The 19824-nt window shown below is 37.6% G+C and overlaps 1 protein-coding gene across 1 annotated transcript; it reads right to left on the bottom strand.

Annotated features, from left to right (window-relative positions):
- Nucleotides 1–3757: 3757 nt before the first annotated feature.
- LOC110747760 (uncharacterized) lies at nucleotides 3758–4874 on the bottom strand. Its single transcript, XM_088248117.1, has one exon. The coding sequence runs from the start codon at nucleotides 4870–4872 to the stop codon at nucleotides 3883–3885; it is 990 nt and encodes a 329-aa protein (XP_088104243.1). The 5' UTR covers nucleotides 4873–4874; the 3' UTR covers nucleotides 3758–3882.
- Nucleotides 4875–19824: the final 14950 nt, after the last annotated feature.

The raw sequence follows: 19824 nt of genomic DNA on the forward strand, positions 1-19824 counted from the left end.
AATCTCAAGGAACTTGACCTTGACTTAGGTATTTCAATCAATGTTTTAAAAGGCGAGGCGTAGAGGCGATGCGTTTTTAGTCTGCTATGCGAGGCGTAAGCCTTTTGAACATTAATTTATTTTAATAAAAAATTTATAAATAATAATACATATAAATTATACTACTACTTCTTATTGAGCCAGAATATTCTATATAAAAAATATAAGTACTAACTGTCATTTAAGCATAATAATGCAATCTCAAAACATAAAATACTTATTCAACGTCAAAAGTAAAACTCAATTCATGCATTGATCCCACTCATTATCACGAAACATAAAATGCTATGATTTTCGGCCTTTATGTGTGGACTTGAGTGTTATTTTTAGTTGGTTATTGTGTTGTTTGGAAAAGAAAAAAAAAATCTAACATACATATATTTATTTATTTGTATAAATCTTGTACAAAGAGAATTGCGTACTGAAGGAGAGAGACGCTTCAACTTATGGAGAGAATTAAAATTAATGGAGATTCATTAATGTATTTATTTAGAAAAAAAAAAAAAGGAGGAAGTATCGTTTCAGTGGGGGGCCTTCTAAGGCATGTTGTTTGTTTAAAAAATAAAAACCAAAACTTGCGTTTAGTCACCTTAGTTTTTTTTTTTTAAAAAAACTCTTAAATAGATGAAACGACGTTGTTTCTTTAAAACTAACCCTAACAAAAAAAAAAATTCAAGCCAGGTGGTCTTCTTCTTTGCGAGGGGAAACGATAAAACCATGGAAATTAGAGATTGACAAATTTCCTTCTAACTTGACTTTCATAAATTGATGAACTAACAATGTTATCTCATTACATCTTAAGATATACATAAGAAAGTGGCAAAAAAACAAAAAATTTATATCTCCTCTTGGTCATGAATTTTAACACAATTTATATCTATCAGCAAAATTCTAGGACATGTCCTCTTAGACCCGAATTTAAGCTGAAAGGTAGCAATTTCCTCCCCAAAAGAACGTCACCACTTGAAACAAGACAATCTTCCATCTGTATAAAACAAATAAAAAAAATGCATATTAGAAGTAAATCATTCAATCACAATGGAAACAAAAACATAACATTCAATCACAATTGAAACCAATTTCAAAACAGAAACTAATACCAAAATTCATATAGATTATTGGCTTTTCTAAATGACCCAATTCTTCATATATGGCAAGCTTTCACAAGACAGTATCATTGCAAAATTAAAGTTCACATTCATGAACACAATTTCATACTACTCAATTGCAATATAAAAGTAATTATGAACATGGGTGAAGCGAATGTGTTCTTGCAGGCGAATAAAAATACAAATTAGGAAATCAGGAAATCATCAATAGTGCATTTGGCATTGTTCAAACAGTTAAAGAAGCACATTCTCAGAGAAGAAGAAGAGCAAGACAATGGAACTAGATAAATGCAAGAGTTGTCAACAAATCTTCAAGATTTCCAAGAACCCTTTTCACGGCACCAACACAACCTTGGCATGATACCAACCTTGAGAATTGTAGACTGCACCAAAAACAGATACAAGATTGAATTACGAAAAAATAGAGAAAACAAAGATCCAACATATGTCAACTTTACACTATCAAACATATGTTAAAATATTGGCATTCTCATAAAACAAACAAACTCTCCAATCACTTTCAAAAGAAGTAAAGGATGAGAATCTTGCATTTGTTGGTGGTGCTACTGGTTTCAAATTGTGATGTTGGTTTCTTACGGTTAAAACCCACATTACTGTTATTTCAGAGAGCATTTATGAGTTTTATATGTATTCTTATAGGTTGCTCAGAAAAGCCAAAAGTCCTAATTTGATGTATCACCTAAGTGATTTCACAGACAAATCACAATCACAAAATAGTGAATGCACCACTTTCAAGGAGGTCTGCAAGTCCAAGTCTTAATCACAAAACAGTGTATGCATGATTTCAAAGACAAATCATAAGCACAAAACAATGTATCCAAGTCCAAGAGCTTGACAACCATAGGAAATAGTTGGTAAATTTCATTCAATCACAGAAACAGCAAACAAACCACAATTGAAAGCCATTAATGTCTCATTCAAAATAGTGAAAGTAATCACCCAATAATCTCAATCAATAATAGAAACCCAAAAAAAAAAGAAAAGCAAAACCAATATTAGAACTCACCATAGTGAAGATCGAAGATGATGGTGTCGTGGCTTTGTGATGGAAGTCGACGACGGAGGTGGAGAGTCATGATTGTGGCTTCGTTATGGAGGCCGACAACTGAGGTGGCGAGTCACGCCATGGCTAGGGTTCGGTTTCAAATTTGGGGTTCAATCTTGAGGTTCAAATTAGCTCATAGTTTGAAGATATAACTAAGAGGAGATTGAGTTAAGCGATGGTGGAGGTGGATTCTTGTGCGGTTTGGCAGAAGGAAGAAGAGGAAGAGGAAGAAGAAGAGCAACGACTGAGAAGAAAAAGAAAAAGAAAACTAAGTGAAGGATGGGCAATAAGCTGTCAATAGAGAGTTTTTATAGGGGGTATTTGTGATTAGATTTCAAAATGAGGATATTATTGAATAAATTAGTTGCGCCTCGGGCAAAGCCGTCAATTTCCCAAAACAATATAGCTGATCGGCTATACTCCGTAGGAAAGCCGCGTGGCTATAAGATTTAAAAAAAAAAACAGGTATAGCCGCGGGGCTACACTATTTTTAATAAATTATGTCTTTGACACTTTGGGCTTTAAGCACGTCACCTTGGGCCGGGGCCGGTCCTCTGCTTTTCACTCTCGAAAGCTAGACGAAATTTTCACTGCATTTGGGAAAATGGGGTCCAATCGTTCATCCATATCCCACTTTGGTTGTATTCTTTTTTAAAATGTGGAGCTGATTTTGATTATTTGACTCCAACTTTTGCCTCTATTGGTCTTGCTCTAAAGCGAAATTGTAAGTTGTCTTTTTTTATTTTCCAATTGTGATGGGACTACATGAAGAATGTCATCAAAGGCTTTGATTTGTTTTGATCTTAAAAAATGGCCTTTCAAATCAAAACGCTTTTACGCCAAAGCATTTCTCTTAAAACTGGCTTAGTGGAGATGTTAGCTAGTTGCTCTATGGCGGTGTGACAATACACGAGTTCAACTGTAAACCATAATTACCGATTTGGTTTGGTTATTCCCCTCTTTTGTTCGACTTAACTGTCCATGCACAATCGAAGTTGAAACCTGCGGCGGTGCTTGCTTGAGGCTGTACAAAGTCAACTCAACAAAGTGTCCTTCTCAATATATGGATAGTTTGTTGGCCATAAAAATCCAATTAATATGTTGCTCACTATGCCAAGAAAATCTATTTTCAACAGAAAGAAGAAATATTACAAATACCTTATTCCCCTCTTCTGTAATAGACAGAATGCTCATATGAAGAATTAGTGAATCCATTTTGTTCGACTTAACTGTCCATTTTGTTCGACTTAACTGTCCATGCTTTAGGCCATACATGGCCAGCTTAGAAGTTAAAAAAATGGATGCTATATTGTTTTTAGCCTTTGCTGCTCTTGTTTTCAGAAGACAAAAATGTATTGCATCAGATTTCAAAGGAACGGATTCTCTTTTTCTAATTACCTTGTTCTTGGTTTATCGCATATAGAATAAGTGGTTGATACATCATGGTTCATCTGGAGATTGTAGTTAATGCTTCTATCCAAGCCTCAGCAGATTCTTATTTAAAAACCTGTATGTGAAGGCACTATTTTGACGGTTACAACTCTTTTTTACTGACTTTATACAACTCTTTTTTATTAACTTTATGCATAAAAACTAGCTGGAGCTGCAGAAAATATGGTTACAACACACGCAAAAAACAGAAACTACTAGAAATTTAGACATCCTTCATCATGGTATGGCCACTTTAGTATTTTCAGTGTCTCCTTGCATTTCAAGTTCTTCTCCATGAGTCACCTTGCAATCGTGATAGAGGACTGTATATGCCATGAGATTAAACATTATGATCAGGCAGGATATCGAATTCAGGAGGAGCAATGGAATCATGGCAGCATTTGATGACATGACTGTTTTGCCAAACTTGTGCACACCATGGGACACAGGATATGAGAGTGCTACAAACAAAAGATTTAGGAAAAGTCCGCGCATCCTCAATCCTTTGATGAGCTGTCCAGCCTTCCCAAGTGCCTCAATTCCACACTTTTCTTCGAGTACCGAAACAACGAGTGCTAAATTCCAAACAACAGCTAGATAAGCTTCGAAAACTATAGCTGGGAGCAATATGATTATAGATGATAAAGAAGGCTCAGTGAACGTAAGATCGAAAATCAGCACCAAAGAAACCAGAAAGGCTATGAGAAATAGATAATAGCCCAGACGAAGAAGGGTTATGTAAAACCAAGTAAGAAACGGTCTTTTCAATGATTTCACGGCCCTTGATAGAAGTTCCTTGATAGACATGTCTTTCCCGCAATAGGTTACTGCCGATGCTAAGATTGAAGCTGATGCAAAGAACAAAGAGGAAAAACAGAACGCGATAACAAAAATCCACTCTAGTCCAACAAATAATCGGAGGTCGCCTTTCAAAGTACTCAGAAGGTTTGCGAATTCCGGGGTGCCGGGAGACGTAGCTGGTAGAAGACTTGCCTTGAGGGCAAAATCAGTGATTGGTGGTTTAATGGACAACATACAACTCAAAAAGAGGATAGAGCTAAGAGAAATTATGAGCAGGAAGATGCAAGACATGAGCTTAACATTTCTGAAGAAAAGTTTCTGCGATTCCTTCAAAGTTCCCACCAATTCCAGAAGCATAAAAGACCCCATCATGAAGAAGAAAGAAAAAAATTGATGTTCTTCAAAGCTTTTAATATTTTCTTGCATTGTAAAAGAGCACAAAGGCATAGCCTATTTATATTATGACTGTTACTATGATTTTCTGACTACGTCTCGTCTTCTCCATTCCCTATTCTTCAATACAATTGACCTTATCAGCACGAAAGAGTCAAACATTGCCTATTCTTCCTTTCTTGTAAGCTACGTTAAAATCCAAGAAAATTTGACACAGCCAATCCACACAAATGCTCAGTAGAAGAATAGACCCGGCGCAATTAATTAATTATGTGTTTCTTACGTTGTCCCATTTCACTTGAGAAATCCACATATGACCTGCTAGAGATTAGTTTGAATGGATAAAAATTAAAACAGTGAGAAGGCTGTAAATTTGAGATGGGTAATAGTCATATGACCAATCTATGATTGAAGTTTTTTTTTTTTTTTGGATTGAAGGTTTTAAACTCCATAATTTACAAAAGCACAATGCGGAAGTTCTATAAATGCATTACTATCATGTATTTTTTCTCCCAATTTGATGATCGTGCAGCATAAAAGTGTTGGAATATTGATTTCAACCTATGCCCACTCACAAACTTTAGCTGCACAATCTATCAAGCATTAACATTAAACAATAGAACGCAGAGGAATAAAAAACTGAACATGAAACGGAGAGGAGCTTCTGTTGCTCTCGGTCTTCTTCGATATCGTATATTCTTGGGGAGACTTGCTCTCCCTCAAAAGTCTTCCACAGATCAGAGCCGGTCCTGAGCTCTAGAAGGCCCAGGGCGACAATCTAAAGCGTGCCCATGTACACATATTAATAACTGAAACTGTAGTTTTTTTTTTAATATACTAAACATTGATTTTTTTGAAGAAAATATTTTTCTAAAGATCTTTTTTAGACTTTGAGCTATGTCTCATTTTTCTTTTTTGCCTTTTTAAGATTTCTAGAGTTTTAAATTTTATATTAAACAGAACTAATGACAATAAAAATCTAAACAATCACCACAACAAGTTAGAAGCAATAGCAGTAAAGAAACTAAAAATATGATCAATCACACTCAAGCACATGAAATGTTCAACTCTAATTTAACTAATAAACAGAGAACAATATAACATCTGGATTTTGAGCATAGTTTTCCCTTCAAATATAATCACATAAAACTAAACTAAACATTCAATTCTCATCCTCTAAACATTCAATGCTCATATAAAATTTTAAAAAAAAAATTCAAATCAACTTAAAATATAAAAAAGTTAAGAAAACTAACAAAACATATTGACAGAACATGATGGTTAATATATTAATATGAAGAAGATAGTGAGTGAGTAAAATTGCTGAGCCAAAAACAAAAGGTACTCAACCAAACTAACTCAAAAGGAAAAGAATGAGAAAAAAAAAATTAAACGAAAGTTTTGATACCTCTTCAAAAATCCAAATTGCAAAATTTCAAGTAGTACAACCCTTCATTCAATTGTGCTCTCTTCAAGACCCATAGAAGAAAATACTATTTCGACCAAAAAGGAGATAGAAGAAATACCAGTTCATTTTTAAAAGTATTTTTTTACTTTGACTTTGACTGCTGGGAAAAACCCACAGAATCAATCACTTTGATTTGGCCCAACAAGTTATCAATTCTTAAATTGTTATTCTATTCACTTGATTTTTTATTGGAAAGGAGGAGAATTGGTTTTGGTTAATCACTTTGATTTTGCCCAACAAGTTATCAATTCTTAAATTATTATTCTATTCACTTGACTTTTTATTGGAAAGGAGGAGAATTGGTTTTGGTTTCCAACGCATGACTTAATGTTGAGTGTCTGTTTCATCAAAAAAAATGTTGAGTGTCTGTTTAGTTTCTTCTCTTTTTTTGTTTCTTTTTTGTTTCTTTTCCTTTTTCATATATATATATATATATATATATATATATATATATATATATATATATATATATATATATATATATATATATGGACTAAGAAAATTTTGTGCCCCATTGTATTTTGGGCCCCGAGTTGTGGCCCTGGTTGCCCTTGGCCAGGGCCGGCTCTGCCACAGATATACACATTTTTTTCAAAAATTTTGTCGGAAGTACAAGGCTTCTCTTGCATAAGTCAAACCTTTTCGTATCAACCACGCACTTAAATATTTGGGGTTCGTGGTTATTGTTTGCTTAAAAATATATATATGTCCTCCTCTTTCCACCATTCTTCCTCTCTGTCTCTCTGCGTCCATTACGCGTTGATAGAATCAAGCTCAAGGAACTTGACCTTCACTTGGGTATTTCAATCAATGTTTCTAATAAAATTAATACTACATTTTTGACATGAACAACATACACTCTGATTTTTATTTATTAAAAAACCTAGTCTCTCTGCACATGTTTCAAAGCACGTGAAGGGCAGGGGCGGAGGGAGCTAAGGCCTAGGGGGTCCTATGCCCCCTCTCAATGTTATTGAGGCCTTTGTTTTCTTAGCACAATTTCCAATCTTTTATCAAATTTCAAAGTGCCATTTTTATGTTTTCCTTCTCTCTCTTTCTACTATTATTACTACCCCTTCTAAATCTCTTCTTGTCTTATTTTAACTCTAAATGTTGTAGTAATAAACTACAATTGGAATTTCTTAGTGTGTATATTTAATGAAGTACATTTAAGTAGATAGTGAATATAATATGTAAAATAATAGAGTATAGTAATAAAATTTAGGGATTTTGTATCAACTAAAAAATTAATTCAAATGTTATTTCAATATTTGAGGGTGACCCTCTGTACAAAGTTTCTAACTCCGCCACTAATGAGAGTTTTTCTTTTTCTTTTCTTTTTTATCACGGCTGCTACGCGGCACAATTTTTTTTTTTCTTCTCACATACATACTATCATTGGCTCATGCAAGGAGCCTTTTCTTCAACTGCCAAAATATCGCAGATAGTATAGAACTCAGTAGCTAGATAACAATGTCAAAATGTAATTTTTTTTTTAAATTTTAACAATCGATCGGGAGGGGTAGGGGGTAATATTGAAATTGGGTTTCACAAGGTGCCAACAGGAAGGTTCGAAGATGTCCTCTAACTGCCAAGAAAAGTAGAATTATATTGTTAGTAAAGTCAAAGACAAAACATAGACATCCCTAAATGGCTTGTCTACCACCTTGTTACTTTTCCTTGTTTTCATATTCCTTGTTTTAGGGATGGAAACTCTCCATGTTTCCCTCCATGTCTTGTGCATTGTTTGTAACTAATAATCACCTTGTATACTTGTATATCTAACCCTTCACCAAGTATGAAATTCAATTGGCAGATTTGAATTCTCTGCAAAACCTATCTTGTTCTTCTTGTTATACATTCTCAACTCTCTCAATTACACTATATTTGGCATGGTATCAGAGCAATCGATTTTGGTTGCCTCTGCATAACCTTGTTCTTGCCTAAATCTCTACCTATCCTTGCCCATAATTTGCTGTTATATTATTCCTACCTCATACTTTGCCTTGCCTCAAAATTGGTCTTGATCACAAGCCCTTTTTGTGCTCTTGTTTGCTGAAGTTTTAAGCTATTTCTTCCTCTACATCCTTTTATATACTTACCTCATAGGTGACACCAACGACTCCATCAACGACTCCACGGGCGACTCCTCTAAAATCGACTCCACCAAGATCGACTCCACAACACCACCACCACCCCGGTCCTCTCATGACTACTCTCCAATTACTCCTGATAAGTTGGATGGGTCCAACTATCCTGCATGGTCTCGTAGTGTTCGCTTGGCCATCACTGCTCGTCGTATGGCTGGTTTCATTAATGGTAAAAAGATTGCCCCTGCCATTGATGATCCTAGCTATGAAGCTTGGGATGAAGACAACTATTTGGTGCAGTCATGGCTCCTCAACTCCATGACAAAAAATGTACGTGCCTTATTTGATCACTGCTCAACGGCTTATGCGGTGTGGGACGCAGCTCGGAAGACATATACTGTCACACAGAATACCTCCAAGTTGTACCAACTCCATCATCAGTCAGTCACCACCTCTCAAAGTGGTGAACCTGTGAATGTATTCTACGAAAAATTACACATAATATGGCAGGAAATTGACAGCCTCCGTCCCTGCAAACATACCAATCCCGATGATGTGGCTCTTCCCCAACAAGCACTTGAGGTGGAACGTGTGTACGATTTTTTGGGAGGACTCGATCCCAACTTTGATTCCGTTCGTAGTCGGATTCTTTCCATGAATCCGCTTCCAGCAGTCATTGAAGCTTATGCACTAGTGGTAGAAGAAGATAATCGCCAATCTTCCATGCTTGGCGGTGGGAGTGCAATGGAGGTCAAGCCATATCGGCCACCACACCGTACGTCCTTCGGACTTCCCCCCCGGGGTCCCAAAACTGACAATGCAAAGGGAACTGAGAAGTGCACTCATTGTGGTGGTGATCATCTTGTTGAGAAGTGCTTCAAGCTTCATGGTTATCCTGAGTGGTGGGATGCTTTCAAATCCCACAACAAAACACCCAAGGCAGCATGTGTTATAACTACCGATGCCTCTCCATCTTCCACCCTACTCTCCGACTCCGAATCAGGTACACGACCCACTACATGGATAATTGACACAGGTGCCACTGATCATATGACTTTTGACTCTACTATGTTTTCCACAATATCTTCTAAGTCTCGTCATCCTTACATCACTAGTGCCAATGGAGTCCCCTCTAATGTTGCTGGTGAAGGAACTATATCACTTTCCCCTTCCTTATCTTTATCTCATACACTACTTGTTCCCTCCATCAATTGCAATTTGCTGTCTGTTGGAAAATTACTTGACTCACATAACTGTTATGCCACATTCTATCCTTCCCATTGTCTTTTTCAGGACCTCACGACTCACGCGACAATTGGGCATGGTAAACGAAGAGGGGGGTTGTATTCCTTGACGGTCTCTTCACCACCAAGGGCAGCTCATACTCAAGGTTCCAGCTCACAAGCTCGCAATCAACATCAGATTTGGCTTTGGCATCGTCGTCTAGGACATCCATCCTTTGGCTATCTTCAACGTTTGTTTCCGTCTTTGTTTGGTGGCCTAGATCATTCTCAGTTTCAGTGTGAAACCTGTGTATTGGCCAAAAGCCATCGAACTGTTTTTCCCTTAAGTGATAATAAAACGGAATTCCCTTTTGATTTGGTTCACTCTGATGTTTGGGGTCCTGCTAAAGTTTCTTCCAATGGCAAAAGATGGTTTATTACATTTATTGATGATTGTACTCGCATGACTTGGGTATATTTACTAGCTCATAAAAGTGACTTTTCCGCTGCAATCCGTGAATTTCATGCTATGATTACCACACAGTTCCAAGCTTCCATCAAAGTATTCCGGTCTGATAATGGTGGGGAATATGTGAACAATGTCTTGGCACATTTCTTTCGAGACCAAGGCATCATTCATCAAACCTCCACATCTTTCACTCCGCAACAAAATGGTGTCGCAGAGCGAAAGAATCGACAATTACTTGAGGTTACTCGTGCTTACATGCTGGATAAATCGGTCCCTCACTACTTATGGGGACATGCCCTTCTTTCTGCAGTATATGTAATTAATCGAGTGCCGAGTAGTGTTTTGAAGTTTGAAACTCCACTGAACACCTTGGCTCGTCATGTCTCTCTTCCTACAGTCCTCAAGCTGCCTCCTCGCATATTTGGTTGTGTTGTATATGTTCATGTTCCATCTCATCAAAGAAGTAAGCTGGACCCTTGTGCCATTCGATGTGTGTTCGTTGGGTATGGATCAACTCAAAAAGGATACAAGTGTTACCATCCTCCTACTCGTAAGCTCTTTGTCACTATGGATGCCACATTTCATGAAGATTTATCCTACTTTGAAGCTGCTATACCCCCTTCTCTTTAGGGGGAGAGAAGGAATGAAGAGAAGGAAGAAAAAATCCAAGTCTGTGACAAAACGACCGGTCGCAACCCAGAAGCGACCGGTCGCTTTCCTGAAACGACCGGTCGCACTGACCACAGCGACCGGTCGCCTTGCTCCAGCGATGATGAAGATCGACTCTGTGACAAAACGACCGGTCGCAACCCAGAAGCGACCGGTCGCTTTCCTGAAATGACCGGTCGCACTGATCACAGCGACCGGTCGCCTTGCTCCAGCGATGATGAAGATCGACTCTGTGACAAAACGACCGGTCGTAATCCAGAAGCGACCAGTCGTCCAGACTCCAGGGAGGAAAATCGACTCTGTGACAAAACGACCGGTCGCACAGAACCCAGCGACCGGTCGCCAAGCACCAGTGAACTTCAAAATTTGGACAGCGATGAAGGTATTGGAAAATTGTCGTTCTTATTTGGTGAAGATCCCGGAGGAGACAATTCAAATGGTTGCTGCGATCAACAACAAAATACAACCCCTTCTTCTCAACCATCGGACCAGTCGTCTCGTGATGAGGAAACACTTGAGGTAATTCCCGAAGCACCTAATGCTATACCATACACTCTCCCACCTAGGACCACTAGAGGAAAACCCAAGCCTCAATATTGTCCTGACCTTACTGCCAAATCTAAATATCCCATTAATAACCATGTTTCAACTCATAGATTGTCAAAGTCATATGCATCATTTGTCAATCAATTATCTACTGTATGTGTTCCAAATAAGTGGCAGGATGCTATAACAGATTCCAGATGGGCTGAAGCAATGGCAATTGAAATGGAAGCTCTGGAAAAGAATTCTACATGGGAAATGGTCCAGTTGCCACAAGGGAAGAAACCAGTTGGATGTCGGTGGATATACACCATTAAATACAAAGCTGATGGATCCATAGATCGATACAAAGCTCGATTAGTGGCCAAAGGGTATACACAAACATATGGAATTGACTACCAAGAGACATTTGCACCTGTTGCCAAGATCAATACCGTACGTGTTCTCATGTCATTGGCTGCAAACCTTGATTGGCCACTATTGCAGTATGATGTAAAGAATGCATTTCTTCACGGGGAATTGCAAGAAGAAGTGTATATGGAACCACCACCAGGGACCTCCATGGCACTTGGTCCCAACACCGTGTGCAAGCTGAGAAAATCATTATACGGGCTAAAGCAGTCACCACGAGCCTGGTTTGGAAAATTCACAGATTCTATGAAGCGCTTTGGGTACACTCAGAGCCACTCGGATCACACTTTATTCTTAAAGCGTCGTGGTGACAAACTTACGGCCCTTATCATCTATGTTGATGATATGGTGGTTACCGGTAATGACAATGAAGAAATGAAGAATCTGCAGAAGCTCCTTGCTAGTAAATTTGAGATGAAGGAATTAGGTGAGTTACAATATTTTCTTGGCATAGAAGTTGCTAGATCAACACATGGCATATTTCTATCCCAACGAAAATATGTGTTAGACTTGTTAACAGAAACTGGAATGCTTGATTGTAAGCCAGCTGACACACCTATTGAGCAGAACCACAAGTTAGGGATGTATCCAGACCAAGTACCCACTGACAAAGAAAGGTATCAAAGATTGATTGGGCGACTGATTTATCTATCACACACACGCCCCGACATAGCTTATGCTGTGAGTATGGTGAGTCAGTTTATGCATCAACCAAGTGAGGCACACATGAATGCAGTAACTCGGATCATGAGGTACTTGAAGGCTGCCCCTGCCAAAGGGTTGATATTCTCCAAACATACACATATGAACCCAGAAGGATACACAGATGCGGATTGGGCAGGATCCATCACAGATAGACGTTCTACTTCTGGATACTTTACATTTGTAGGGGGCAACTTAGTCACTTGGAGAAGTAAGAAGCAAAAAGTTGTGGCTAGATCAAGTGCTGAAGCAGAATTTAGGGGAATGGCTCAAGGAGTTTGTGAATTGCTCTGGTTACGGAGATTACTGAAGGATCTGGGAATTAAACCATTGAAAGCTACAAACTTGTACTGCGACAATAAATCAGCTATCGAGATAGCACATAACCCAGTACAACACGACCGTACCAAACATGTGGAAGTCGACCGACACTTCATCAAAGAGAAACTAGAAATGGGTATAATCAAGTTTCCATTTGTAAACTCGGAAAACCAACTTGCTGACATCCTGACGAAGGCCGTATCAAGTAAAGTTTTCCATGACTCACTGGACAAGTTGGGCATGCATGATATCTTTGCACCAACTTGAGGGGGAGTGTTAGTAAAGTCAAAGACAAAACATAGACATCCCTAAATGGCTTGTCTACCACCTTGTTACTTTTCCTTGTTTTCATATTCCTTGTTTTAGGGATGGAAACTCTCCATGTTTCCCTCCATGTCTTGTGCATTGTTTGTAACTAATAATCACCTTGTATACTTGTATATCTAACCCTTCACCAAGTATGAAATTCAATTGGCAGATTTGAATTCTCTGCAAAACCTATCTTGTTCTTCTTGTTATACATTCTCAACTCTCTCAATTACACTATATTTGGCATATATAAATGTTGCCTCAATAAGTTGAGTCATTAATGTGTTAAAGACCCATTATCCAGCAAATTTATTACCCTGCTTCTTCTTTATAAAACTTGAGAACAAAACAATAAACTGGCAAGAGAAGAGATACCAAGTTATATATCAACTGCGAAGAAAAGAAAGGAAATTTGTTAATTGAGAGAGATGAAACAAAGCCTCCTGCAGCAAACTGGATATGCTTTTGTCCAAAACCATTCCAGCAGAAGAAAGCAGTAGAGCCAAGAACTGAAATGTGAAGAAAAATACAAATGAAATTTCAGAACAACAATGAAAGAAAAGTAATGGAAATGAACCCAGAAGGGAAAGCAGTTATAATATAAAAAGACTCTCTTTACTATCGACATTTGCCTGAACTGAACTCCGTAAATGAATCGGAAAAGAAAAATAATCAGGCATGGATTATATTTTTTTTTTTTTTGTGAAAACCAAGGTATCCCCCACGCGATTGCGGGGACTAACCCTCGAGGTACTGTCGGGCGCAAAGCGGGGACCTCTCCCAACAAAGTCTGCTCTATTCGCAGGCATGGATTATATTGAAATTGAAGAAAAAAACAATACAATTAAGAACCCATTATGCTGTACACGGACTGCGTAGATTTCCATTTTTGTTTTATTTTATTTGCTTTATTTTTTGTCTTTTACAATAATACCCATCTGAATTTTAAATAAAAATTTCCACATCACTTATTTTCTTTTTGTTTTAGGCGTGTTTTTGTCCCATTCTTTTTTGGTGAAGCCCTTTAACTCAACAGCTTTTGTACGGGTTTATAATAGTAGAGATATAGAATTTTGAGTTGAGTGTTAAACAAACAAACTAATAATAATAATAACTAGCCTCTTCACACGCGCTTCCGTGCTTGCGAGATTTTTTTTTTTTTTAAATTTAAAATTTATTTTAGAACTAAAAAAGATAATGGGTAGTTGTGTTTCATAAAAATAGGATCCATTATCTGATTTTTCTTTTCATTTTAATTTTTTTTAATATGAAAAAGTGTGAATTTACCATATTATCATAATTTAATTAATAATTTTAATTTTTAATGTTTGCATTAACTAAGGGCATTTTCTGGTATTTTGAATGTTTCACCATTCTCTACCTTTTGCTTTATATATATAGATAAATAAAGAAAAATGGACAACACACATCATACGCACACACATTATGCCACGAAGGCTAGGAAATAAAAACAGCAATTGAAAATATAGAAAAAGAACCATAAAGACAAAACAAAAAGAAAATTAGAAACCTCCTTTCAAAAAGAAAAAGAAAATTAGTAACCAAGAAAACCTATAAAAACGAACCTTCCTTTCTTGGACTTCGTTCTTCAACTCTCATACACGCTCTCTCGCTCTAAGTCACACACGCCCTCTCTCTCACACACTCTCACGCACATGCTCGCTTTATTTTTGTGTTCGACGCTTGAAGATCTAAAACTCACTCAGGTTCCTTTTTTTTTTTTTTTTTTTTTTTTTGTGCTCACACAAAAGTGTATATATATATATATATATATATTGCTGTAACACCCCAATCAAATTTAAGCATTTTATTTAAGTGTTTAATTGTGAAATTATATTTTTGCCTTTCAGGTAGGGGCATTTTAGTTACTTTTTGTTTGGGAAGGAATTTGGGGAATTGAGTGGCATCTTTGCGTAGAACTCGTCAATACGAGTCCGTAGACAGACGGCATGTTCAATTTCGAGTTAAAACGAAGGAATCTCAGTCAAGAAACGGAAGGGACGTGTTGGAAATTTCAAAATTTGTTTTAAGAAACCTTAGATACCTACATTCCCCTTCCCACCCACGCGTCATTCTCTCTCTTCTCTCTCTCTCTCTCTCTCTCTCTCTCTCTCTCTCTCTCTCTCTCTCTCTCTCTCTCTCTCCTGGATGCCTCTCTCTTCTTCTGCGCATAGCACCAAGAGCGACGGCAATTCTCATCGTCCGGTCACACCAGGTCGTGGGACCGGTCGGAAAAGAAAGGCCACCGACCGGCGACCTCATCCTTTACCTTTTCCGACCAGCACAGGCCCTCCCTACGACTGCGCTAGTTCAGAAAGGTGGAGAGGTTCGATGAAGGTATGGTTCTCCATCCATTTTTCGTGCTCTATTTGTTAAATTTATGTACTTGGTTTTGGTTAGTTTTGAAGTTTTGGAAGTCTTTTGGAATTTTTATTTGTATGTTTATTTAATATATTTCATTTTCAGCCAGTTCAGCCTCCGCCGACACTTTTTACGGCATCTGTCACTGAAGGGACGGCTAACCAGTCTTGTGCTCCACACCAATCAATTTCGGCTGGACCGATAACAGTTCCAAAGAATACTTTTATGGTTTCTTATTATCTGGCTTTAATTTCTTTTAATATTTTCTTTATGCTTATAGATTTATTACTGATGGTGTTGTATTGCTCGGAAATGTTCAAATAACATGTGAGTAGTAAAAATTACCAGTTTTCCAGCGATACATAAGATGATATTTACATTGTATTTCTGTTAGAACAAGGCAGTACGTTGCAAATGTCAAACATATAGAATGCGGTCTTAAATTACTAAATGGAAAATGAAAATAATTTGGCAATATGAGATGGAGTTCCCTTAATATCATGACACCTAATTTTGTTTGTTAAATGATTAAAATGCTAGTTTGTAAAAATAATTTTAGTTTGCACATAGGAAAAACTCAAAACTCTTTGTGGAATTGACATTGGTTGTGGTTTCTGAAGTTCCAACCAGTGCATGAGGATGGGGGAATGTGTTATTAGGATGTGGAGAGCTATTACCTATAAGAATATATTTAAATGGAATCATGGGCGTTTGGATGTTGATTGGGATAAGAATGAAACTAGTCGGCGCCCAACGTTGGGTTAAGTTTGCTAGTGAGATTTGGTGACCATGAATTGTAGTGAGGATTAGTTGAGATTCGGTAGAAAGATATTGTATGACGGTTTTTATTTGGCTTTGCTTGTTCCTTTTATATGTTGGGCTCATTAGTGAACAGGGTTTGTCAAGTTCACACACATCAAACACTTGCCAATCGCTTTTCTTTTGCTTGAAGGATATTTTCCGAATCACATGATATGGTTTCCTTGCTTCAATTTGTTTGTGTTCTCACTTTCGCAACTAAGTTCTATTTCTCTATTGAATTTATTTGATATTGTAGCATCTTTGCTAAGCATCCTAGGACTCCTCCCACTAATAACATTGGTATGTTCTGTCATATTGCAGATTATAAACACGTGTCCAAAGGATCAAGAGCTCTGGGGACATCATATGAGGTACTTTTCTCCCTCCCTTGCTTATGTTTAGTTATTCATATATGGTTCCACTCATTCTCTTGTCAATCTGTCTATCACAGATTATGATATTGAGGTACTGGAAAATGCCGAAGGTAAACTAGCGCATTCATTTGAGAATCGTGGAGTTTTTGCCTCTATGCTATCTTTTGGAACTGCTGGGAAGGTAAAACTGTTGTATCTTATTTATCAAGTAACCCAAAATTCATATTTACTAAGTGATCAGAAATGTTGAAAAATAAAAAAATTATGTTGCATGGATCCATAATTGGCACATTTGGTGCTTCCAGTTCTGCCCATGGAACAAACAACGAACTGATCAAACTCGAGGTTTTAGTAATAGGGGAGTATGATACCTTGTGTTTCATAATGGATGCTCCTTTTAGAGCCACGTTGGAAATAAGTTCTTTGGAAACCAGGCTAGTGCTTCATTATTCATACAAAGATACTCATTTCATGGTATCTTGTGATACACTTATGCGTCCTAACATGATCATTATGGACCATAGCTTTGTTGTTCAGTGGGGGAGAGGTAAAATCAAGATATTTTTGGATGAAAGATGTGGAAAGAAGTGGAGATCAGAGGTTGATGTAACGGTGGTTACAGTGGTGTGGGCTGGTCATGTGGAGGACGAAGAACTGAACGCTTTAAGGGAACAATGGAAACAAGGTGGCAAAATAGCTTCTTCTTTATTACAGATTAAGGTATTGAGGTACTGGAAAATGCCGAAGGTTAACTAGAGTATTCACTTGAGAATCGTGGAGTTTTTGCCTCTGGGCTGTCTTCTGCAACTGCTAGGAAGGTAAAACTATTGTATCATATTTATCAAGTGACCCAAAATTCAGATTTACTCAGTGATTAGAAAGGTTGTAAAAAAAAAACATTATGTTGTATGGATCCATAATTGGCACATTTGGTGCTTCCAGTTTTGCCCATTGAACAAACAAAGAACTGATCAAACTCGAGGTTTTAGTAATTGGGAAGTATGATACCTTGTGATTCATAAGGAATGCTATTTTTATAGCCACGTTGGACATAAGTTCGTTGGAAACCAGGCTAGTGTTTCATTATTCAAACAAAGATACTCCTTTCATAGTATCTTGTGATGCACTTGTGCATCCTAACATGATCGTTATGGACCGTAGCTTTGTTGTTCAATTGGGGAGAGGTAAAATCAAGATACTTGTGGACAGATGATGTGGGAGGAAGAGAGGACCAGAAGTTGATGTGACGGTAGTTACAGTGGTATGGGCTGGTCCTATGGAGGACAAAGAACTAAACACTTTAAGGGAACAATGGAAACAAGGAGGCAAAATAACTTCTTCTTTACTACAGATTATGGTATTGAGGTAATGAAAAATGCCGAAGGTGAACTAGTGCACTCACTTGAGAATCATGGAGTTTTTGCCTCTATGCTGTCTTCTGGAACTTCTGGGAAGGTAAAACTGTTGTATCATATTTATCAAGTGACCTAAAATTCAGATTTACTAAATGATAAAAAAAAAGGTTGTAAAATAAAACAATTATGTTGCATGAATCCATAATTGGCACATTTGGTGCTTCTAGTTATGCCAGTGGAACAAACAATGTACTGATCAAACTCGAGGTCTTACTAATAGGGGAGTATGATACGTTGTGTTTCATAAGGAAGGCTATTTTTAGAGCCACATTTGACATAAATTCGTTGGTAACAAGGCTAGTGTTTTATTATTCATACAAAAATACTACTTTCATGGTATCTTGTGATGCACTTGTGCGTCCCAATATGATCGTTGTGGACCATAACTTTGTTGTTAAGTTTGGGAGAGGTAAAATCAAGATACTTGTGGACGGACGATTCGGGAAAAAGTGGGGACCAGAGGTTGATGTGACGGTGGTTACAGTGGTGTGGGCTGGTCATGTGGAGGACGAAGAATTGAACGCTTTAAGGGAACAATGGAAACATGACAGCAAAATCGCTTTTTCTCTGTTACAGATTATGGAATTGAGGTACTGGAAAATGCCGAAAGTGAACCAGTGCATTCACTAGAGAACCGTGGAGTCTTTGCATTTGGGATGTCTTATGGAACTACCGGAAAGGAAAAACTGTTGTATCATATTTATCAAGTGACCCAAAATTCAGATTTACTAAGTGATCAGAAAAGTTGTAATATAAAAAAAAATTAAGTTGTATGGCTCCATAATTGGCATATTTGGCACTTCCAGTTCTGCCCATGAAACAAACAACGAACTGATTAAACTCGAGGTTTTAGTAAAATGTGAGTATGACATGTTGTGTTTCATAAAGGAAGCTATTTTTATAAACACGTTGGACATAAGTTCGCTGGAAACCAAGCTAGTGTTCCGTTATTCATACAAAGGTACTCCTTTCATGGTATCTTGTGATGCACTTGTGCGTCCTAACATGATCATTATGGACTGTAGTTTTGTTGTTCAGTTGAGGAAAGGTAAAATCAAGATATTTGTGGACGGACGATTCGGGAAGAAGTGTTGACCAAAGGATGATATGACGGTGGTTACAGTAGTGTGGGCTGGTCATGTGGAGGATGAAGAACTGAACGCTTTTAGGGAACAACGGAAACAAGGCGGCAAAATAGTTTCTTCCTTATTACAGATTATGATACTAAGGTACTGGAAAATGCCGAAGGTGAACTTGTGCATTCACTTGAGAATCGTGGAGTTTTTTCCTTTAGGATGTCTTAAGAAATTGCCGGGAATGAAAAACTGTTGTATTATATTTATCGAGTGACCCAAAATTCAAATTTACTAAGTGATTAGAAAAGTTGTAAAATAAGAAAATTATGTTGCATGGATCCATAATTGGCACATTTGGTGCTTCCAATTCTGCCCATGGAGCAAACAACGAACTGAGCAAACTCGAGGTTTTAGTAATAGAGGAGTATTACACCTTGTGTTTCATAAGGGAAGCTCTTTTTAGAGCCATATTCGACATTAGTTTGTTGGAAATAAGGTTGGTGTTTCATTATTCATACAAAGATACTCCTTTCAAAATATCTTGTGATCCACTTGTGCGTCCTAACATGTTGTGGACCATAGCTTTGTTGTTAATTTATGGAGAGGTAAAATTAAGATAATTGTGGACGGATGATTCGGGAAGAAGCGTGGATCAGAGGTTAATGTAACGGTGGTAACAATGGTGTGGGCTGGTCATGTGGAGGACGAAGAACTGAATGCTTTAAAGGAACA

This window comes from Prunus avium, chromosome 2 (genome assembly GCF_965620075.1).
Source record: "Prunus avium chromosome 2, drPruAviu1.hap1.1, whole genome shotgun sequence".
NCBI lineage: Eukaryota > Viridiplantae > Streptophyta > Magnoliopsida > Rosales > Rosaceae > Prunus > Prunus avium.

What these genes read in the sequence shown, in the direction of transcription:
- LOC110747760 (XM_088248117.1), bottom strand. Translation starts at nt 4,872, where the DNA reads ATGCAAGAAAATATTAAAAGCTTTGAAGAACATCAATTTTTTTCTTTC.